Source organism: Felis catus, chromosome X, assembly GCF_018350175.1.
Source record: "Felis catus isolate Fca126 chromosome X, F.catus_Fca126_mat1.0, whole genome shotgun sequence".
In the NCBI taxonomy this organism is placed as follows: Eukaryota; Metazoa; Chordata; class Mammalia; order Carnivora; family Felidae; genus Felis; species Felis catus.
In genome coordinates this window covers 9,559,055-9,578,355 of record NC_058386.1, presented here as the reverse complement: position 1 = coordinate 9,578,355, position 19,301 = coordinate 9,559,055, and the positions used below count along the sequence as shown (strand labels likewise).

The window sequence follows — 19,301 nt, the reverse complement described above, 5'->3', positions numbered from 1 at the left end:
AATATGGGGCTCGAACTCACGACCCCAAGATCAAGAGTCACATGCTTTGCTGACTGAGGCAGCGAGCCCCCTCTCACCCCAAGAAAACTCATTTATATGGTGCCTGCTGTATTGTTCTAAGCACCAGGAATAAAACATGAATAAGATTAAACAGATTAAAAATGAAACCGAAACAAATCATACTGTGTGAGGATTGCCGTGAAGCATTAACACCACACCAGGAGCTCAGAAGAGGAGTTGTTAGCTCTGGAGAAGGGTTGGAGGGCCAATCACAGAGGGCTGTCTGGGGAGGTGACCTCTGCGGTGTGATTTGAAAAACAAATAGGACTTCATTAGTTGGACAAAGCAGAGAAAGCACTTCAAGATGGAGAGTTATTTTCCTTGAAAAAAAGGTCACTTAAAATTATAGTTACAAATTCAAGAAGTATTTGTCAAAAAAAATCAATTATTATACTTCTAATCTGCCCTTATTCTTGTGTTTCCCCAGGCACCTGTGACCTCCACTCTGCCTTCTGTTCTATATTCTCAAAGGCAGATAAAGATGTCTTCCCGAATTTACTTTTTCCATTATGCTATTTTATTTAAGACACATTCACGTGCGATTTAGTGATATTTTTACATGATTAAATGTTATAATTATAATGTCTTGTTTCATATCCATTTGCCTTTAACAGTATAAATATTGTGTAATAGAGAAATAATTCTAAAATATAGAGTCATCTTTCACTCATAACAACGTGAATAGGGGACATATACAGCTTTGGTTTCAAGAATAAAATTTTTTTCTTTTCAAACTGCAATTTACTCCCAGGAATGTAATTCTTATTTAATGAACCTGAAAATAAATGGTAGTTTCACCCCACCACACAGTAGATAATGCAATTTACGTACATTGTTCTATTTCCCTGATCCCATCAACTGTGTGGTTATGGGAGGGATCGACTTAATAGCAATAAACCATGGCTTGGTTGGTCTTGTGCCTACCTCGTAATGCAGGGCTTTTCTTTGCTGTTAATGTCTTACCCAGTTTCTCCTGGGAGTTCGTGATGGTACCTCACATGCGTTGACGAACACTTCTGCCCAGAACGTGTAACATCCGCCATGTTCTTCTGCTTTGGTTCATCCCCTTTGTGATCTGCTCCCTGTGTCGTGGCCAAAGGTGTTCCCTCCAAAGAGTCCCAAGTAAACCAGAGGCAGAATGTGTATAACTTATAAGTGATACCAATCACCATCCCCAACCTGTCCACACTTTGCCATCTGAGCCCCAACATATGCTGCTTGTCCCCCAGGATCTGAGCAGCGATTTGATGTTGAGGAAATGGTCTACATCTATGGAGGAAAGTAAAAGTAGATTTCTACCTGACATCATATGAAAAGGTGAATTTCAAATGGATTAAAGACCTAAATATGAATGGTGAACCATAAAGTAAATAGAAGAGGATGGAAAAATACATTTCCCATAAGGGACTGAGGAAGGACCTTTAAACAGAACCCTTAAGACACACATCATACGATTAAAGAATCGTATTGGTTACTTCCATACGAAGGCTTTCTGTTTTTGAAAGGAAGCTATGGACAAAGATTACAAATGATGGATTGGGAAAAGGTATTTGCAGTGTCCCAAACCAATGAGGGCCTCATACATAAATACATAAAAAATCTGGAAATCAACATAGAAAAATCGAAAACTTAATTGCAAATTGGGCAAAAGACACGAAAAGGCAATTAGAGGAAAAGGAACCCGAATGGTCAACAACCATACGAAGAGGAGCTCAAACCCTTTATCAATCAGTGAATGCAAATTAAAACAACAAAGAAATATTAATCCATCAAATAGGCAAAGTCAGAAGGCTGGATAATGCACACTGTTGGGACGTCAACCAATGCCCTGTGGGAGTGTAGACAGGTGCCACCATCTTGGTCATATTGAGTATACCTTGTGATCCAGTGTGTGTGTGTGTGTGTGTGTGTGTGTGTGTGTGTGTGCGCGCGCACGCACGGGCGCGCACCTTGTTGCTCCCTTCTCAGAAATCCAGGGACTACTAAAGGAGGACTTCAGTAAAGTCTGATTCAACAGTATAGCTTTGGGAAATAAAGGGAGAAAAAGAAGGATCACAGAATCTAGAAAGAAACGGGCCCTGTTCTGGATTCATCTCTGCTGGAACCCACATGGAGGAAGCAGCATCCTTTCAGGGTACTCTGACCAGGAGTTCCGAGTGGGGGTCATGGTGGAGAGTTGAACTGGAATGATTGGGCTCCACTCCCAGCTGAAACACATAGGAGCAAGGAGTCTGAGTCAACTCATTTCCCTTCTCATAAATACTTGAGAAAGGCATGGTTACACTGGTTAAAGTTCAGCATCTTTAATAATTCATCTGCCGGTTGAATTATATGATCTAACCTGATCTTGAAGTCATAACTTGACTCTAAAATGAGCACGATGAAAAAAGGCATATTGCCACAGAAAGCTTACCTATGGACTGAGCACTAATAAAATTCTGACCTGCACAGGTCAGTACATCATAATTATTGGCGTTTGCAGCCCCAGAGCAACTTGGCATATGAACAGGGAAATATGTCTTGAGGATGGTCCTGGGCCAGGGCCGAGAAGACCGAGGGCTGCGGGTCCTGAAAGACTTTCAAGTCTGTATTTCAAGTGTCTACACTTTTCTGTCCAGAGGAATATGTGATCTGTTGAGTTTGTAGCTGAGGGAAGAGCCTTAGAGGGCATGGCGGACAGAACCTAAGGTGGTCCCTCATGATTCCTGCCTCCTAGTGTTCATGCCCTGTGCAGCCCTCTCCTCCTGAGTGTGGGCAGAATCTGTGACATGCTTCTAAGCAACAGAATGTGGCAGCAGTGAAGTAATGTTGGAGATGTACTTAGGGTCCCAACTCAGTTAATTTTTTTTTAATTTTAATGTTTATTTTCAAGAGACAGAGTACAAGCTGAGGAGGGGCAGAGAGAGAGAGGGAGACACAGAAACTGAAGCAGGCTCCAGGCTCTGAGCTGTCAGCACAGAGCCCGATGCAGGGCTTGAACTCACAGACCGTGAGATCATGACCTGAGCGGAAGTCAGACACTCAACCGACTGAGCCACCCAGGTGCCCCAGTTAATTTTTTGTTTTAAAGATTTTATTTTAGTTTTATTTTTTAACGTTTAGTTTTGAGAGAAAGAGAGTGAGCAATCAGGGGAGAGGCAGAGAGAGAGGGAGACAGAGGATCCGAAGTAGGCTCCGTGCTGTCAACACAGAGCCCAACATGGGGCTCAAACTCATGAACTGTGAGATCATGACCTGAGCTGAAGTCGGATGCTTAACCGACTGAGCCACCCAGGTGCCCCTTAAAGATTTTATTTTTAAGTAAGCCCTACACCCAACATGGCACTCGAACCCACAGCCCTGAGACCAAGAGTTGCATGCCCCGCCAACTGAGATAGCCAGGCAGCCCCCAACTCAGTTGATGTTGAGATAATCAAAAGAGACATTATCCTGAGTTGGCCTGACTTAATCAGGTGAAAACTCATAAAAGAGGGGCTGGACCCTCCCTGAGGTCAGAGTTTCTCCTTGTGGGCTTGATAAAATAAGCAGCCATGTTGGAGATGCCCTGTAGGAAGGAACTGTGGGCAGCCTCTATGACCCAAGGGCAGCCTCCAGCCTCCAGCAGTAAAACACCAGGTCTACTTGCCAGCCCTATAGCTGAAAGAAATTGAATTATTTTAACAATCTGAATGAGCTTGGGAGCAGATTCACCCCCAGCTGAGTCTTCAGATGAGAATGCAACCCAGCCCAAACTTTGCAACCTTGTGAGACCCTGAGCAGATGACCCAGGTACGCTGTTCCCAGACTCCTGACCTCCAGAAACTGTGAGATAATAAATGTACCATTAAGTTTGTATTAACTTGTTACACAGCAATACAAAACTATTATAGAGGGGTGAGATGGGGAGTGTGGGGAAAGATAAAGAGGGGAAAGAAAGGGGAGGAAATAATGTATAGTGGAGATCAAATTTAAATTGGCTTTGGGGTGCCTGAGTGGCTCAGTCGGTTGGGTGACTTTGGCTCAGGTGATGATCTCACAGCTCATGAGTTCAAGCTCCCTACTGGGCTCTGTGCTGACAGCTCGGAGCCTGGAGCCTGCTTCAGATTCTGTGTCTCCCTCTCTCTCTGGCCCTCCCCTGCTCACGATCTGCCTCTCTCCCTCAAAAATAAACATTGAAAAAAAATTAAATTGGCTTTCATCAAGCTCTGTGCATCTTCCTTTATTCCTTACCCTATGTATATTTTAGACTGCAGAACGTTTTGGGTCACATCTGAATGGACTTGGGTGCAGGCTTGGAACCCAACCAAGAAACAACTTGGGCCCAAGAACTGGTAGAAAGATGAGGAAAAGCAGAGGAAAGTTCCAGCTGTGGGCTAAGGGCTAGTGTGGAGTCAGACTATGCTGGGAAGGACATGTTTTAGGGAACAGATTGCTTCTGCTGGCTATTAGGTCAATATTTGCCACCACACTTCCCACACCCCTGTGCATTTGTCAATCATTCACGAACTAATTTGCCCTCAAAATTCTACAGCGGATTTTCAGATCTTGGGGAAGAAATAGTTATTCGTGCAAATCACACATCATCATCTAAGGCACCCAAAGGCTAAGAACAAGTGTGTGTGTGTGTGTGTGTGTGTGTGTGCGCGTGCACGCATGCGCACATTATTCAGGGAGTACTCGGTTATCTTTTGACCTAGGACTTACCTGGAGCTGAGGGAAAGATTTGAGTAAGTCAGAACTTGTGGTCTAATGAGGGAGAGTATTTGCTACTGTCTCTATTGCACATACCATTAGAGTTTTGTTTTTAATGTTCATTTTTGAGAGAGAGCATGAGCAGGGCAGGGGCAGAGAGAGAGGGAGACACAGAATCTGAAACAGGCTCCAGGCTCTGAGCTGTCAGCACAGAGCCCGACACAGGGCTCAAACCCACGAACCACAAGATCATGACCTGAGCCAAAGTCGGACGCTCAACTGACTGAGCCACCCAGGGGCCCTGCATATACCATTGAAATATCTTTAGCAGGGCCTGTGTGCAATGGGTGTCGTGTACTAACTGATCAGAATTGGCTCCTTCATTCCAAATCTAGACAAAGTCCTGACTTAGATATAGTCCCTTTCTCAGCAGCCTATCAAATTCCCTCTTAGAACTTACTGCAGTCTGTCAGTTTTGTGTTTATTTTTTTCTCTTCTTTGCCTGCTGGCCCACTAGACTTGCACGTGTCAGTAGGCACAGGTGGGTTTTACATTTTAAGTTAATTAAATTATATTAAAGATTCAGTTGCTTAGTCATCTGGCCACAGTGGAAATACACAAGGGCCACATATGGCCATTTGCTACCATATTGTGCATCACAGATTTAGCAAATGTCCATGATTGTAGGAAATTCGATCGGACCATGCCAAACGCTGCCCACCCAGCTATTTTCACCAGTGGCTTCAGACCCTTTAAACATTTGTATATAGGGGCGCCTGGGTGGCTCGGTCGGTAGGCGTCCGACTTCATTCGGGTCACAATCTCACGGTTCGTGAGTTCGAGCCCCCGTCGGGCTCTGTGCTGACAGCTCAGAGCCCGGAGCCTGCTTCGGATTCTGTGTCTCCCTCCCTCTCTGCTCCTCCCCCACTCACACTCTGTCTCTCTCTCAAAAATAAGTAAACATTAAAAAAAAAATTTTAAACATTTGTATATAGGCAGTTCTCATTCTGCATGGGTCTGATATGCACGAATTTCAGTTTACCATGGCTTAGCTAGACATCAGTCCCCCCACAACCTGGTTTAAATGTCAGTTACCATGGCATGTTAACTGTGAATCATGGCACAAAGTACATACTTTTGTTATTAGCTTCTTCAATCCAAAAATCACTATATACATCATATTACGTCTTTCAAAGCCTGTTGGTGATTGATCACTAAGTCGATGCTCTTCAGCTCACGTGCAGACAGCAAAGCATGCAGTTGTGCTATGCCCCTTTCCCCCTGCTTGATGGAGCCACATAACATTTTATAAACATGGATGACTGAATGAGGGAACTGGCCAAAGATGCGAAGTGCAGCAAAGAAGCAGCAAGCGATTATGCCGGAAGTGAAATGAAAATCCAATGTAAATGGAGCGACAGAGGAAGTAGCTGACTATGGGAATACGAACACTGCCTTCGCTTGAGACTGGCCTGAGGAATGCAGCGAAGGCGAATTTATTGCCATGAGCAAGGACAGTGGTCGTGACGAAAAGGGCGAAGCTGTCCCGGAGGATGTGACGCTGGAAAAGAAACCCACTTACATTAAAGGAACTCTGGGAGCCATTTCACAGCATCGAAAGCACGAACGATAAAATATGGGAAGCCGATCCAAATTTAAAAGGAGTAGGACAATTTGTGAAAGCATAGAAAAGACGCTCACTCTATGTTAGAAGTTGAATGATGAATAAAAGACAAGCACTGTTCAAACTATCCTTTATAAGGCTTTACAAAAAAGGCCCACTTGAATTCTCAAGGTTTCCAATGTTTTAAATTACCGTGTATTAAATAAATAGCAGTTTTACCATATTTTCCATGTCTCTATTATTTATAATTGACAGCAAGATAGTAATGTTTGGACAAAAATATTTTATAGGTCATGGAACAATTGTAGTTTTTTTTTCTCATTGGCTCTTTTTTTTTCTTTTTTTTTTTTAAGCAGGACTCACAGCCAGCCGGGAGCCCAAGGTGGGGCCTGAACTCACAACCCCAAGATCAAGACCTGAGCCAAGATCAAGAGTCAGATGCTCAACTGACTGAGCCACCGGGAGCCCATCTCGTTGACTCTTAAGATCACTTTGTACATTTCTGTCTTGTTGGTCATCTTTCCAGCCCTGCACCGCCATGCGAGGTGAGGATTGCCTGCCATGCTGACCCTCTAGGAGCCCCTCCTTTCTTGAGGGATGACAAGTGATCACTCATTCTAGAATGGGTGTTCCAGCTTTGGCAAGGACCAAGGAAGCTGTTAATAGTAATTTGAATGAGTGGACTCATCTTGCCTCTTTCAGTGGGTGACAGGAAGGAGCCATGGATTGTTTAGTGAAAGGGCAAACGTGCAAAGGGTACTCATCAGAATGAAGACAGGAGAAACGTTACTTGCTCAGAGGTTAACAAGAAGGCTCAGCTTCCCGAATCCCACATATCTGCACTGTCAGAGCTAATTCTGCCTAAAGTTGTGCGTGATGATGCCACAAACGGAATTCTGTTCCAGACTGTAGAGTGGAAAATGAAAACGAACACATAGAATGAAAAAAAAAAACAACCCAAACAGACCGACAAACAACTCAATACTTTGAAGTTAATGCGTAACAGAAAACTGAGGTGCAATGGTAAGTATAGAGGAAAGATTGGAGACAGTTCAGCTGAAGGCAGCAGGTTAATTTCAAGCTGAATGGTGACATGAGCTACGTGGGGTAATCGGTTATCTGCCTCTCTCAGTGACCCAGGATTTAATTCACTCCATTATTTGGTGCGGCGGAAACATTTGATAAAGACATGTATAGGCTTTGAAACTAAAAAGTGAGAGGGGTAGGCCGGGAACAGGTGACATAACTAAAAAGTATCCAACTTAGTGATGTTCAAGTTCTTATGAATAAAAATTCAGTTCAAAAGCTTAGGTTCTGACTCTGATCTTTCAAAAGCAGAGAAGCTACATCCGCAATATAGCCTTAAAGGAAGACTTGGGATGTTATATACAGGACGTTTTATCATAGTTTTTGGACGGCCACAGGGGAAACCAGCAATGGAATCTGTAAAGCCAAACTGAAAACTACTCTTCCACACCCTCCCCCCCCAACACACACAACTACTCAAACACCGCCCACTTCTATGTACCCCTCCACCTCCCAAAATAGGTTAGAAAGACACAATATATTATGTTTGTATTTTGATCCCTATGAAGATTTCTAAGCGTTTGGAAAAGAAAATCACCGAGCATGCACGATTTGCTCATTTTTCAGTTTAAAAATCCGTTAACACAATTACGAATGGGAAACCAGACAGCGGGCGTCTCCTATTGCCAAACCAAGAGTAATCCAGGAGAAATAAACTAGAGTGACCTCCTCAGTAGCTTAGAAGTATCATTCAGAGAATAACCGGCATTTGGAAATATATGAAAAAGGAATATAAACAAATGAAGACTGTCTTTCCTAAGACAAATCATCATGGAAAATGAAATTCAGAGCAAATTCCGGCCCAATCCACTTACTTAAAACATGCTGGAACTTTCAGGTAGAAGGGCGAATGGAGTCAGATCAACTCTGAGTCAAAATTAAACTCATAGGGGCGCCTGGGTGGCGCAGTCGGTTAAGCGTCCGACTTCAGCCAGGTCACGATCTCGCGGTCCGTGAGTTCGAGCCCCGCGTCGGGCTCTGGGCTGATGGCTCAGAGCCTGGAGCCTGTTTGCGATTCTGTGTCTCCCTCTCTCTCTGCCCCTCCCCCGTTCATGCTCTGTCTCTCTGTGTCCCAAAAATAAATAAAAAAAAAAAAAATTAAACTCATAGACCCACACAGTAATACTAACATCAGTATGTATAAACCCAAAAGAAGATGCCCCAAATCGTTGACCAGGACTGTCTTTGGGGTTTGGGTTTGAAGGAATTTTCCCCTTCTTCGTTACTTCTGTAGTATTTACTCGATAACAAGAAATTCTTGATTTTTAAAAGTGTGAAAATGGGGGCGCCTGGGTGGCTCAGTTGGTTAAGCGACCGACTCTTGATCTGGGCTCAGGTCGTGATCTTGTGGTTCGTGAGACAGAGCCCCGCGTCGGGCTCTCTCTCTCTCCCTCTCTCTCTCTCTCTCTCTTTCAAAATAAATCCGTACACGTTAAAAAACACGAAAGTGTGAAAGTGGCATTGCTGTTCTGTTGATAAGTTCTCGTCTCTAGGAAGTTCTTACTAAATGAATTGGTGTGTGAGAAGTACATATTGATTCATTATGGGATTGTGTCTACTTTTGTATATGTTTCAAGGTTTTATCATAAAAATGATAGGCGATACACTTGGAAAACCAGGCTGGGGACTAAACACAAAGGACCTCGAGTCCAAGGAAGTTGTATTCCCAAGTTCAGTGGCCTCGCAACTCGTGTCAGTGCCACCCTGCCTGCGACAAGATTTTTGCATACATGCACCAGGCATATGCTTATTAATTGATTTATTTATTTAAAATGATGTACATATACCACCGTACTATTACGCCATTATAAAACATACACAAACATAAAAAAATGCTAGATAAAAAGAAACACAAGGATCATTCTAACATGTTCCTCCTACACTCTAGTGGACCTGGACCCCACTTAGGAGCCCCATGTGTAGTGAATGGGCGGGGGGGCTTGAGGTTTTCTACGTACTAAGGAGGTTGTCTATAAGAAACAGAAACGTACTGGAGCACCCATAGGTCATGGGAGATGGTTCGGAAGGACCCAGAGCTGTTTTACTGAGGCCTCTCAAAGAACTAGAATGGACTGGGAAGCTGTTCTAACTGGATAGGATTTGAACGAGGATGGCTATTTCCTTGGACACTTCTTTTATACACATGCAACGCACATACCACATCCTGCATATACAGGCAGGAGACGATATGCATATAAAGCAAACATCCCCCATACATTATCTTGGGCAATATATTTAACGTACTGACCATGATGATAAGATCTTAACAGGAAGTATATAGCCTGCCAGGTATGCCCTCATTGCGGCAAAACCTTTACACACACGATTTTGCTTCCAAGTCATGACAATCCTGTGGAAATCGATTTTCATTTTACTGTAAGCAAGTTGAGACTCAGAAAAAAATCGATCAACTTTCCCAAGATGAAAGGGATAGGAAATGGCAGAGTCCAAATTTAAATCAGGAAGTTTCTGACCCCAGGCCCCGCGTCCTTAACTATCACACCATATTGCCTCCGTCGGGAATTAACAATAGTGTCCAAACCATAAGATCGTTGTGGTGATTGAGTAATATATGTGATATGTTTAGCACATTGTCTGACATACAACACACATCCTATTCATGTTAGTATTTTAGTACACAGAATATTTACCAAAAATTGCCACAGTAAACACCATTAATATTTATCAATATCAAACACCAATATTTATAATTATAAGAAAATAATGTTGTATTATTTAAACATTATTTATAATAACACACATCTAAACTCCTTTTGTTTGCTACCATCTATAAATATGTGTGACTTTTGTTACTGAGTCTCTATGGAACGACTGACAAGAGACTGTGATGCCTCCTGCCCGGTAGGCTACAGAAATGAAGTATTTGCACCTGCCATACTCCTGTCATATTTTAAGGAGCCATCTACATAAACAGGAGTATGTATAGCTTAAGCACTAAATGACCCATGAAGTACATATGTACATATCAATTTTCTTTGACAACTGCGTTTCGCATCCTTTTGCTTTGACCCAGAGATACATTTTTAGACAGAGGACAGTTCTGAAAACCCCTTTGCATTCCACCAGTTTTGCCCACAGTGGTCAAATTTACCACTTGTCTTTCCGCACCCCCCCCCCCCCCGCCCCGGCTTTCATATTTCAATCTACCAATCCAAATTAGAACATTCGCTAAATGCTTTATTTATTCATCCTGGCTTCCATATTAGAGGAGCCATCTCTCCCTGATTTTCTGGAACACTCCAGATTTGAAACTGTCCCAGTGGTAGGCTGGAATTTCAAATTTGGTTGGAAGCATCGGCCCCTCTCGAGGTGACGCACGAAGTTCTATGCCCTGACTCACATTACTGGATCTGCACTTAACTATGATGATCACTGAATGTTGCTTTTTGTAATTTTGCAAATACTTCACTAAATGTTCTGTCGCTCTTAATGGAATTCTACGTCTCACGGTTGAGTTGGGGCGGGGAGGAAGATGATGTCTTTGGTTTATATATTTTGACATTTAATCAAAGGAGATCTCTCTTTTCATCAAACATTTTAATTTTGACATTATTCCTTTCATTTTACGTAATTAGATAATCTCTAACTCTAGACATTTTACCTAGGAACCTGCCCATCATTACTTCTGTTCTTTTGGGGGAAATATTTTAATTATAGAAACATCATGAAGAACATTTGTATTGACACAATAGAATCCGCCCCCACCCCATTTCTAGCCCAAATGGCATAAGCGAAAATTAAATTTCATGTAGGATTCTTGGAAGAAAGCATCAGATAACCAAACACTATGAGCAAAAAAATTAATTTATTATATATATTCTCTAATAATTCATAATAGCTTCTCAGATTTTAAATGTCTTTCTGCTATTTCCAATGCTTAAAAATCATAATTTTAAAACATAAGTACTGACTTATATACATTGTGATCTTTCTCTCTCCCTCTTTCTTTCTTTCTCTCTTTCTTTCTCTCTCTCTCTTTCTTTCTTTCTCTCTCTCTTTTTAACTTCTAAGTATGAATGATATGGTCTCCAAGTATCTGCTTGGAAGGAAAGGGGAGAGGATTCATTGTTCTGCTCTAACACGGTTTTGCTGAGAGTTTAAAATTTCACATCATATACCTGGCGTTTCAACTATACGAAAAATAGCCAAATGTCATCACTTTCTTGTATATTTCTTTTACGTATATATATGTATAATATAAACAGAATACATCTGATTAGTACATTTCAACATTTCATCAATGTGACTTTTATCTCCTATTTTATATAAAATAACAAAATATACAGAGAGAAGAAAGGAGACATCTGTTCATCGTACACATAAAGTAAATAAAAGTTCATGTATGGCTTTGCAAAGGTAGATTATGATGTGACTTTCATATTTTATTTATTTAAAAGCATCTTGAGAGAACGTGTTAGTGTGCTTACGAGGGCGGCCATGGTGGTTGAATGTCGCGCCGAGAGTCCAACATTAGGATCCCCAGTGGTCTTTCCAGTGGCTGCCTCTGCAGCTTTCAGGAGACAAATGTAGTTTATGACCACTTCATTGATCTTCGCTACGATTTCCTGCCGCTGCGTTTCCGAGTTCACGACTTTAACTAATCGCATGCAAGCTTCCGTTAGGCAACAGAGCACTTGAAAGCTGGAGGTCATAGCTAGAAGCATCTCCTCTGGGCTTTTCTCGGCCATAGCCATTTTCCTACAGGCACTTCCCAACTGTCTGGACTCGATGGATAACAGTTGCTTGTACTGAGAAAGCGTAAGGTCATATGCCTCAGGGCGTGACTCCTCTCTCTTTCCCTTCGTTGCCCTGACGAGGCAGAGCAGCTCATTGGCATCATTTTGGGCTGCGAGGAACCCATCAGGCATTGCATATGTGCTCTCTTTTAGGGCATTTATTCTTGCAATCCGGGCATCAAAGGCCAGGTTGCTGAAGTCCGCATCATCTGGGCCACTCAGATCTTCCGCCCAGACCTTTAGCACTGAACCTCTGGTCAGCTCCCCTCCTTGCTTCTGAATGCCAACAGCCAGGGGTGGGCTGATTGGTTCTGGCATGGCTTGAGTCATCTGTGGTCGAAAGAGGCAAGAGACCCGGCGGGTGGCCTCTCCCTCCTCTTCATCCTCATCACCGTCTTCCTCCTGCCCTCGGTTCAGGAAGCAGTAGCTGAAAGGTCCCCGGCATCTCCAATTGCTGCCTTCCAGCTTGCGCAAGGGTAATGTCCTATACAGCTTTGAGTCTTTGTGAGCCACCGGGGACCTTCTGTGGACTTTTCCCTCAGAGCTAAAGAACATCGAGCTTTGGGAAAAACTTTTGGTGAGCTTCTTCCCCAGGGGGAGTTCTGCTCGCCTTTCTGAACTGGCCTCCTGTGCTTCTGTGATACCCGGACACTTTAAGCTGACCGCACCCTTGGTTCTCTCCTGGAAGGTCTCCAAACCTACAGATCCCGAGAGGATACTGCTGCTACGTCTCAGAGCCCTCTGGCTGGGGGGTGTTCCGAGGCTCCCCCCTCTCAGATCCAGTGGCCGCCAGTTCACAGCCTCTCCGTATGCCAGATTTGCTTGGGAGAAATCATTAGGGTCTTGATTTGGAATTGGCACCTTTGATTCCGAGTGAATGTTGGATGGTAGCAGGATGGGATCAGCTTCAGGATGTTGAGACCAAGCCGAAGGCATGCCTCCTCGTCTCTCCTTCCCAGGCTCTGTCAAAGCTACACTAGGGGTAGCAGAAAAACAGAGAGAATCATTAAGCATCTCATGGGTGGTCATTTTCACTGAACCTCTATGTGATGGTTGTCATTTCCCAAGGATGTATTCTAGAAGGGCTACAATTCGTCAGGATCACCCTCCTTTTCAAGGACCGCCTCCTGAGCTCTCCTAAGATTTCCATTTCGGTACATTTCAAGAAATACTAGGAATCTGCTATTTCTGAGACGACTCATTTATTTGGAGTTGTCTAGCCATCACAATCATTTTCAGAAACAATGGCATTTCATGACTTCCTTGTCCCCAGGATTTACCTATCAGGGCTTAGACGCATAATTAGAAAACACACATCCTAGACCTCCTAGACCTCCACTATTCCAACATATTTATGACATACAAGTTCATTTCAAGGGAGTTAGGTTAATCCTGGTATTAGTTACCTTTTTTTTTTTAAAGTGGTCTAATTTAATTAATGTGCACTAAATAAGGTCAACTTTTCAAGAGGACCCCAGGGGTTGGCCTGGTACGGGGTTTGAAGCAGAGACCCTGGGCGAGTTGCTCAACTTTTCCCAAAAAAGTGGTCATGTGAAGAACACATTTCCGTCTCACAGAATTTTTGTGAGAAGAGGTAAGTTTGGTGAAAGCTCTTTGTAAACCACAAAAGATTAAACAGTGTGCTTAAAGGCCATTCAAAGACGGGTTTCCCAAGGCAGGTGACGCCAGTGGCGGGTGTCGTGAAAGCAGATAATCTTAAAAGGGGGGGAATGGAAGCGAACCAATGTTAAGATCTCACTACCACCTACTGACCTAATACGGAAGAGATATTACTGATATACTCTGATATTTGAGAGTATGAAAGAACATCTGTTCTTGCCACGTGATGGCTGGCCAAGTGGATCGGTGAGAGGACTATGTCCCCACCAAGTTACAGCATGGTGTAGATGGACACAGAAGGTGACTGTGTTCTTGTTTCTCCCTGTGCCTATATCTTATTGTTTCGCAGAAAACAAGGCAACTCATCACGCGTACCCCGAAAGACTTCCTGACACCAAAGTTTTCCTTTCAGCAGAGGAGGGAGGGATCTGTTAAGTATTGCTGAAAGGAAAACGGTCTTCCCAAGCCCCTTCCATCTCCCTGCAACCCCACTCTATTATCCTTCCTTGCCTCTCAATAACGAAAGGGCAAAAGTAGAAATGGGAGGTGTTGAGAAGGAAATCAAACGTTTGTGACTCTACGTAATACTGTCGTGCAACTAGAGACACTGCTGAGCATCGAGCGCGGCTGAAAATCTACATTTAGGATTTAGAAAAAAAATGATCGCTCCCTTCAGAGTTTGAAAGCAAGCACGGAGCAAGGTTCTAAAGAGCAAATGCCATTTCCACTGCTGTTCCAGATCTAGAAACTTCAGTATTGACTAAACACTGGGGGATCGATGAGGGACACTTAACCCGGCCATAGCTCTGCAACCTTTCAAAAACAATTCTAACTTTGACTTTTCGTCCAAACTTTATATTTTTAGGTTTGTTGTAAATCTGGTTTACAGGCTTCGGGCGTGCAGTGCAAAGCGCTAAATCCATCATTGCTGTACCTGTGGTTTCCTTAATCTTGGGGAGCCGATGACATCCATCTCTCAAAGTGCCAAACAGGGGTTCCGCATTAATAGCTGTGTGCAGAGCGGGCACTGTCATCCGCGGACACATCCCTTCTGCCTGTGGGTGCAATTCCTTGAAGGTGGCGCCATGGTTGGGAAGCCCAGCGGCTCTCTCCTCCGCAGGAACATAACCCATGCCTTTCCCTGCAGTCTCGGGAATCAGGTGCTTCCCCATGGAGGGGCAGAGGGGGGACTCCACAGGTGTGGGACAGGTGCTGCTGCTACTGCCTGTGCCACAGCCTGCGTCCACCGAAGAGCCTTGAGAGCTCTGTAGAGAAAAATGGCACTCGCTTGGTAATGATGACATCCGCTTGGCCAGGTGGTAGTCACAAAGGCGGGCCACGCTCTCCTCCGCCTCAGGAAGCTTGGAAGGATGGTCACAGGTAGACGGGTCAGTATCCCCTGGGTCGTCTAAGTCTTTGGCTGAAGATACACAGGTCACGTCCGTTAAGAAGTGGTCCCGCTGGCCAAGTCCTGAAACCTCACCGGCTTCTCCATCAGGAGCCCCTTCATCCTTCTCTTCCGCCTCCCTCGTCCCCAGACCGGAAGCTCTTGGAAATGTTATCCCGGCTGCCGCTTCCAATCCACTTTTCTCAGCCACTGCCCCCTCGGTGGCCACGTACCATCTTTGGCTGTCCTTACGAAAGGCAGTTCTTTCCAGGTTAAAAGTGCTTAGGTGTTGTTGACTGTCCCTTGAAGACACAGTACCAAATTTACCTTTGGCGTCCTCCTCTGCCTCAGCTGTTTTGGTCCCCTGCTGTTTCTTCCCTGGCATGTTCCCACTAGGGGGTGCCTTCCCCTCCCCGTCGGCCAGCTTGCTTTTCCTTTTGCTGGTGCACGAGTACACCACCGACCCCATGTGCAGTTTGCTGAAATAGTCAGTGACCGACTTGGTCTCCATGGTTTCGGGCTCCATCTCCATGGGGTCTGGGTGAAGTATCTGCTTGGAAGGCACAACTTTGGGCGGGAGGTCGGTCACCGGACGGGCGGCCAGGGCATGCGAGGACTTGGGAGGCAAGCCCCCAGCGGGGGTTTTGGAGGTGGGGAACTCTGTCTGCTCTTCTGCAAGGGGGTGGTAGCCTTCGTGAGCAGCCAAGAACATGCGGGAGAGGCTTTCTGACTGCTTCTGCGCTGTGGCCAGTTCAGAGCTCTCAGTCATTTCGGAAGAGTTAGTCTCATTGCCCGAGTCTGACGAAGACTCGGGACTATAAGCCCGCAAGATGGCTACACCTGCATGCCGTGAAAAACAAGAACCGATTAATGGAGGCGTCAGAGGCACTAGGAGACACGTAAGAAAATGGGACTCATTATTATTAAAAAAAAAAAAAAAACACACACACACCAGAAACCAAAAACCAAAAACCAAGTTTCTCCCTTTTCAGTAAGGACTCTGAGTTTATTGCACAATTGTTCCAGAAATGGGGGGGGGGGGGGGAATGTGCTACATATTAAAAAAAAGTAACAAAGGAAACCACATACATGAAAACCCCACGATGGTAGTTTCTGCCCACTTATGAAATGGGACATGTGTGAAATGGACAACAGCACATAACAGGACTCCAAGGGTAAATGGCTTGAGAGGATGAAATGCAGGGTTATCAGTGAATAAATGTAACAATCGTGAAAGAACCTGAATTGTCACTGGTCTGCTGTTCCTCTGACACGGACAGAGCTTCTAGAGCTTCGAGCGTGGAAACCACGGTGTTACCCAGGCCCTTCTCACACTTCCCCTCGGCGCTGGTGGGCACAGCGTCAATGAGGGACACAGGGATCTCGTCATTTTGCAGACTCCTGCCTGGCTCCTTGTCCTCGAGGAAGGAGGCGGCCTGGCTCTGAGAGTCCTCCTCGTCTGAACTATCTCTGAAGCCAGGTGGGGGCGCGGCGATGGCCATGTTCAAGGAACGCAACAGGAAGTCATCCTCATTGTCATCCCCTTCTGGAGGGGGCAGGGACGTGAGGTCAATGATGTCATCACTGGACCCAGACAGGTTGAGGATGGCCGGCTGGCTCATCGCTCCTACCACGAGGTCCTCCTCACAGCTCACCTCGTCCTCATCCTCCGCGTCATCGGTGTTCTCTGCATAACAGATGTCGTGCAGGAGGGGTTCCTCTATCCCCTCGGCGGCCTCAAAGTGCTTCACGTCACCTATGTTTGCATAAACAGAATTTGCCACAAACTGGATGCTCTCCGCATCCGGGGCGAGATCCAGGCCCTTCATATCGTTGGCACCGCTGATGTAGAGATCCCTCTGCTTCTCCAGCAGTTCTGGGCTCTCCTCCAATAGTCTTTCGTAGCCAAGAGTCGGGGGATTCCTACCGTCATCCAAGGCAAGATCTCCGAAAATAAAGGACACTTTAGCTCCTCTCGGAGACTCCTGTGCTTTCTTCAGAGCGTCTGGTCCTGAGAGGGTCAACAGGGACCGCTGAGTGAGACTTCTGTAGTCTGCCTCACACGGAGCATCTCCCGGCTGGGTCAGTGGCTGGTTGAGTTCATCTGGGTTATAGGTGTTGTCTAGATACAGGTGCCGGTGGTCTTTGGGACACAAGGCGCCATCCGTAATATCAACCGTTTTCTGTTTTGAATCTATATATGTTATCTGGGCTTCTTGTTCCCCTTCGCCAATAAAGGTGGTCATCTGGGGTATACAGTTCCAATCTGGGCCAAGGAGGTTATGCTTTCCTTTATTTTCAGTTCCTAAAGAGAAAGAATCAGGCAAAGACACGTTACTGTGAGACCTGATTTCTTAATTTAATGGTACCCGTCAATGTAGGCGTCAGGTGTAAGGATTTCTTGGTCATGAGAACCGACATTACCAAAATTGATCGCGCATGAGACACAACCGCTATTTGATCAAACAGAATACCATCCCAGAATAGGGAGCTACGGCTTAATCCCACGTGACTCTCGGTTCTATTATTAGAAGACCTCATTTATGTCTGTGAATGTGAACATATAACGTGTCTTTAAAAATCCATAAAGGCGATAGTCTAATAGGCTGTTATTCCAGAAAATAGATTCTCCTTTTCGTTGTAAAGTGAGATCTAACGTTGCCCACTTTGTAGAGGAAGATGTTGGACTTTTTCCTTATCGAGTTAAGAGAAAGTCAAGGAGCCTGAGACTTCTGCCACACATTTTAGGAAATATTGTAATGATGATGTAATAATGTTATAATAAAAATGATCTAATATACACATAAAAATATAATGTAATCATATTGTAATGATAGCATAAAACCTCTATCTTGAGACTTTTTATATCCTAGTGGGTGTTAATATATTCACGTATAAACGTCAGCATGGATGCCTGTATGTGTGTGCGCGCATGCATGCATGTACGATGCGTAAGTTGGGACGTCACAGGTAATGCACTCCTTTCTATTTTTTTTAAGGAGATTTTTAAAAAATGTTTATTTCTTTACTTTCAGAGAGACAGAGAGCTCGAGCAGGGGAGGGGCTGAGAGAGAGGGAGACAGAGAATCCCAAGCAGGCTCCGTGCTGCTAGTGCATAGCCCAACGCGGGGCTCAATCTCATGAACCATGACATCACGACCTGCTCTGAAACCAAGAGTAGGATGCTTAACCGACTGAGCCACCCAGGCACCCTGCCTCTCTGCTATTTGTAGACATAGTTAATAGTTTGGCTGATTTCAATTTTTATTTGGAGCATGAGAACTCCTGAAGATTTGTTGGAAGTTCCCGTGAATGAAAATTGCAAAACCCTAATTTAAAAATCATGGTTTTGTTTGTTCCTCAGGGGTCTCCCAATAGGGAATTTTGATGTGGAGAGTTTGCTCTGAAATTTAATAAGGAAATTTAATGAGGAAGTGTTAGGGCCGCATAATCTCCCATTAGTACCCTCAAATCGCCCCCTGGCCCAAGTTTGGATGATACTGACATCGAATGTACAAGGCATATGGGAAAAAAAATCAGTTTTACTGGAGACCTGTTCACTCCCTTCGCCCCCCAGTTATACACAATAAACTCAATGCTGAATGTTGTTCCAAGTCATTTGCTAAATGCATTTATTTTCATGAATAGCAAGAAAGATATACTTTTGAAGCCACTGAGCTACACAAGAGCCCTATTTACATGTTACCTTATAATAAATATTCCTATGGGGGTTCAGCATTGTTTTATGAACGATTTCGATTAGGACTGTGTGTAGGGGGTGTATGTGTGTGTGGACGCACACGCTCGTGTATGTCGGGAACGTAAATTGCTGGGAGAGGGATAGTAGTTTAGCGAAGCTGTGACAGGGCTCTAGGTTTAAACTTGTGGTTGGCAAAATTTGCCTGTAAAGGGGGGCTAGGTAGTAGACGTTTTAGGTTTTGTGGGCCAAGTGCTCAGTTGAGCAACCACTCAACTCTGCCATGGGAACGCGAATGTAGCCATAGATGACGCATAAACAAATGCATGGAGTAGGTTGAACGGTGGCCTCTTCAAAGATATATCCACTCTGTGAGTATGACCTTCTTGGAAAAAAGAG

The 19,301-nt window shown here is 44.5% G+C and overlaps 1 protein-coding gene across 5 annotated transcripts in view; it reads right to left on the bottom strand.

The window, feature by feature from the left end:
- Positions 1–9,185: 9,185 nt before the first annotated feature.
- Positions 9,186–19,301, bottom strand: part of FRMPD4 (FERM and PDZ domain containing 4) — an 852,065-nt gene continuing 841,949 nt past the window's right edge. For all 5 annotated transcript variants that reach the window (XM_019823548.3, XM_045051004.1, XM_019823549.3 and 2 more), the window contains 3 exons: positions 16,446–17,510; positions 14,753–16,045; positions 9,186–13,169 (listed from right to left, as the gene is read on the bottom strand). In XM_019823548.3, coding sequence (XP_019679107.1) covers positions 11,845–13,169; positions 14,753–16,045; positions 16,446–17,510 — 3,683 coding nt within the window. In that variant the 3' untranslated portion in view covers positions 9,186–11,844. The remainder of the gene's footprint in view (positions 13,170–14,752; positions 16,046–16,445; positions 17,511–19,301) is intronic.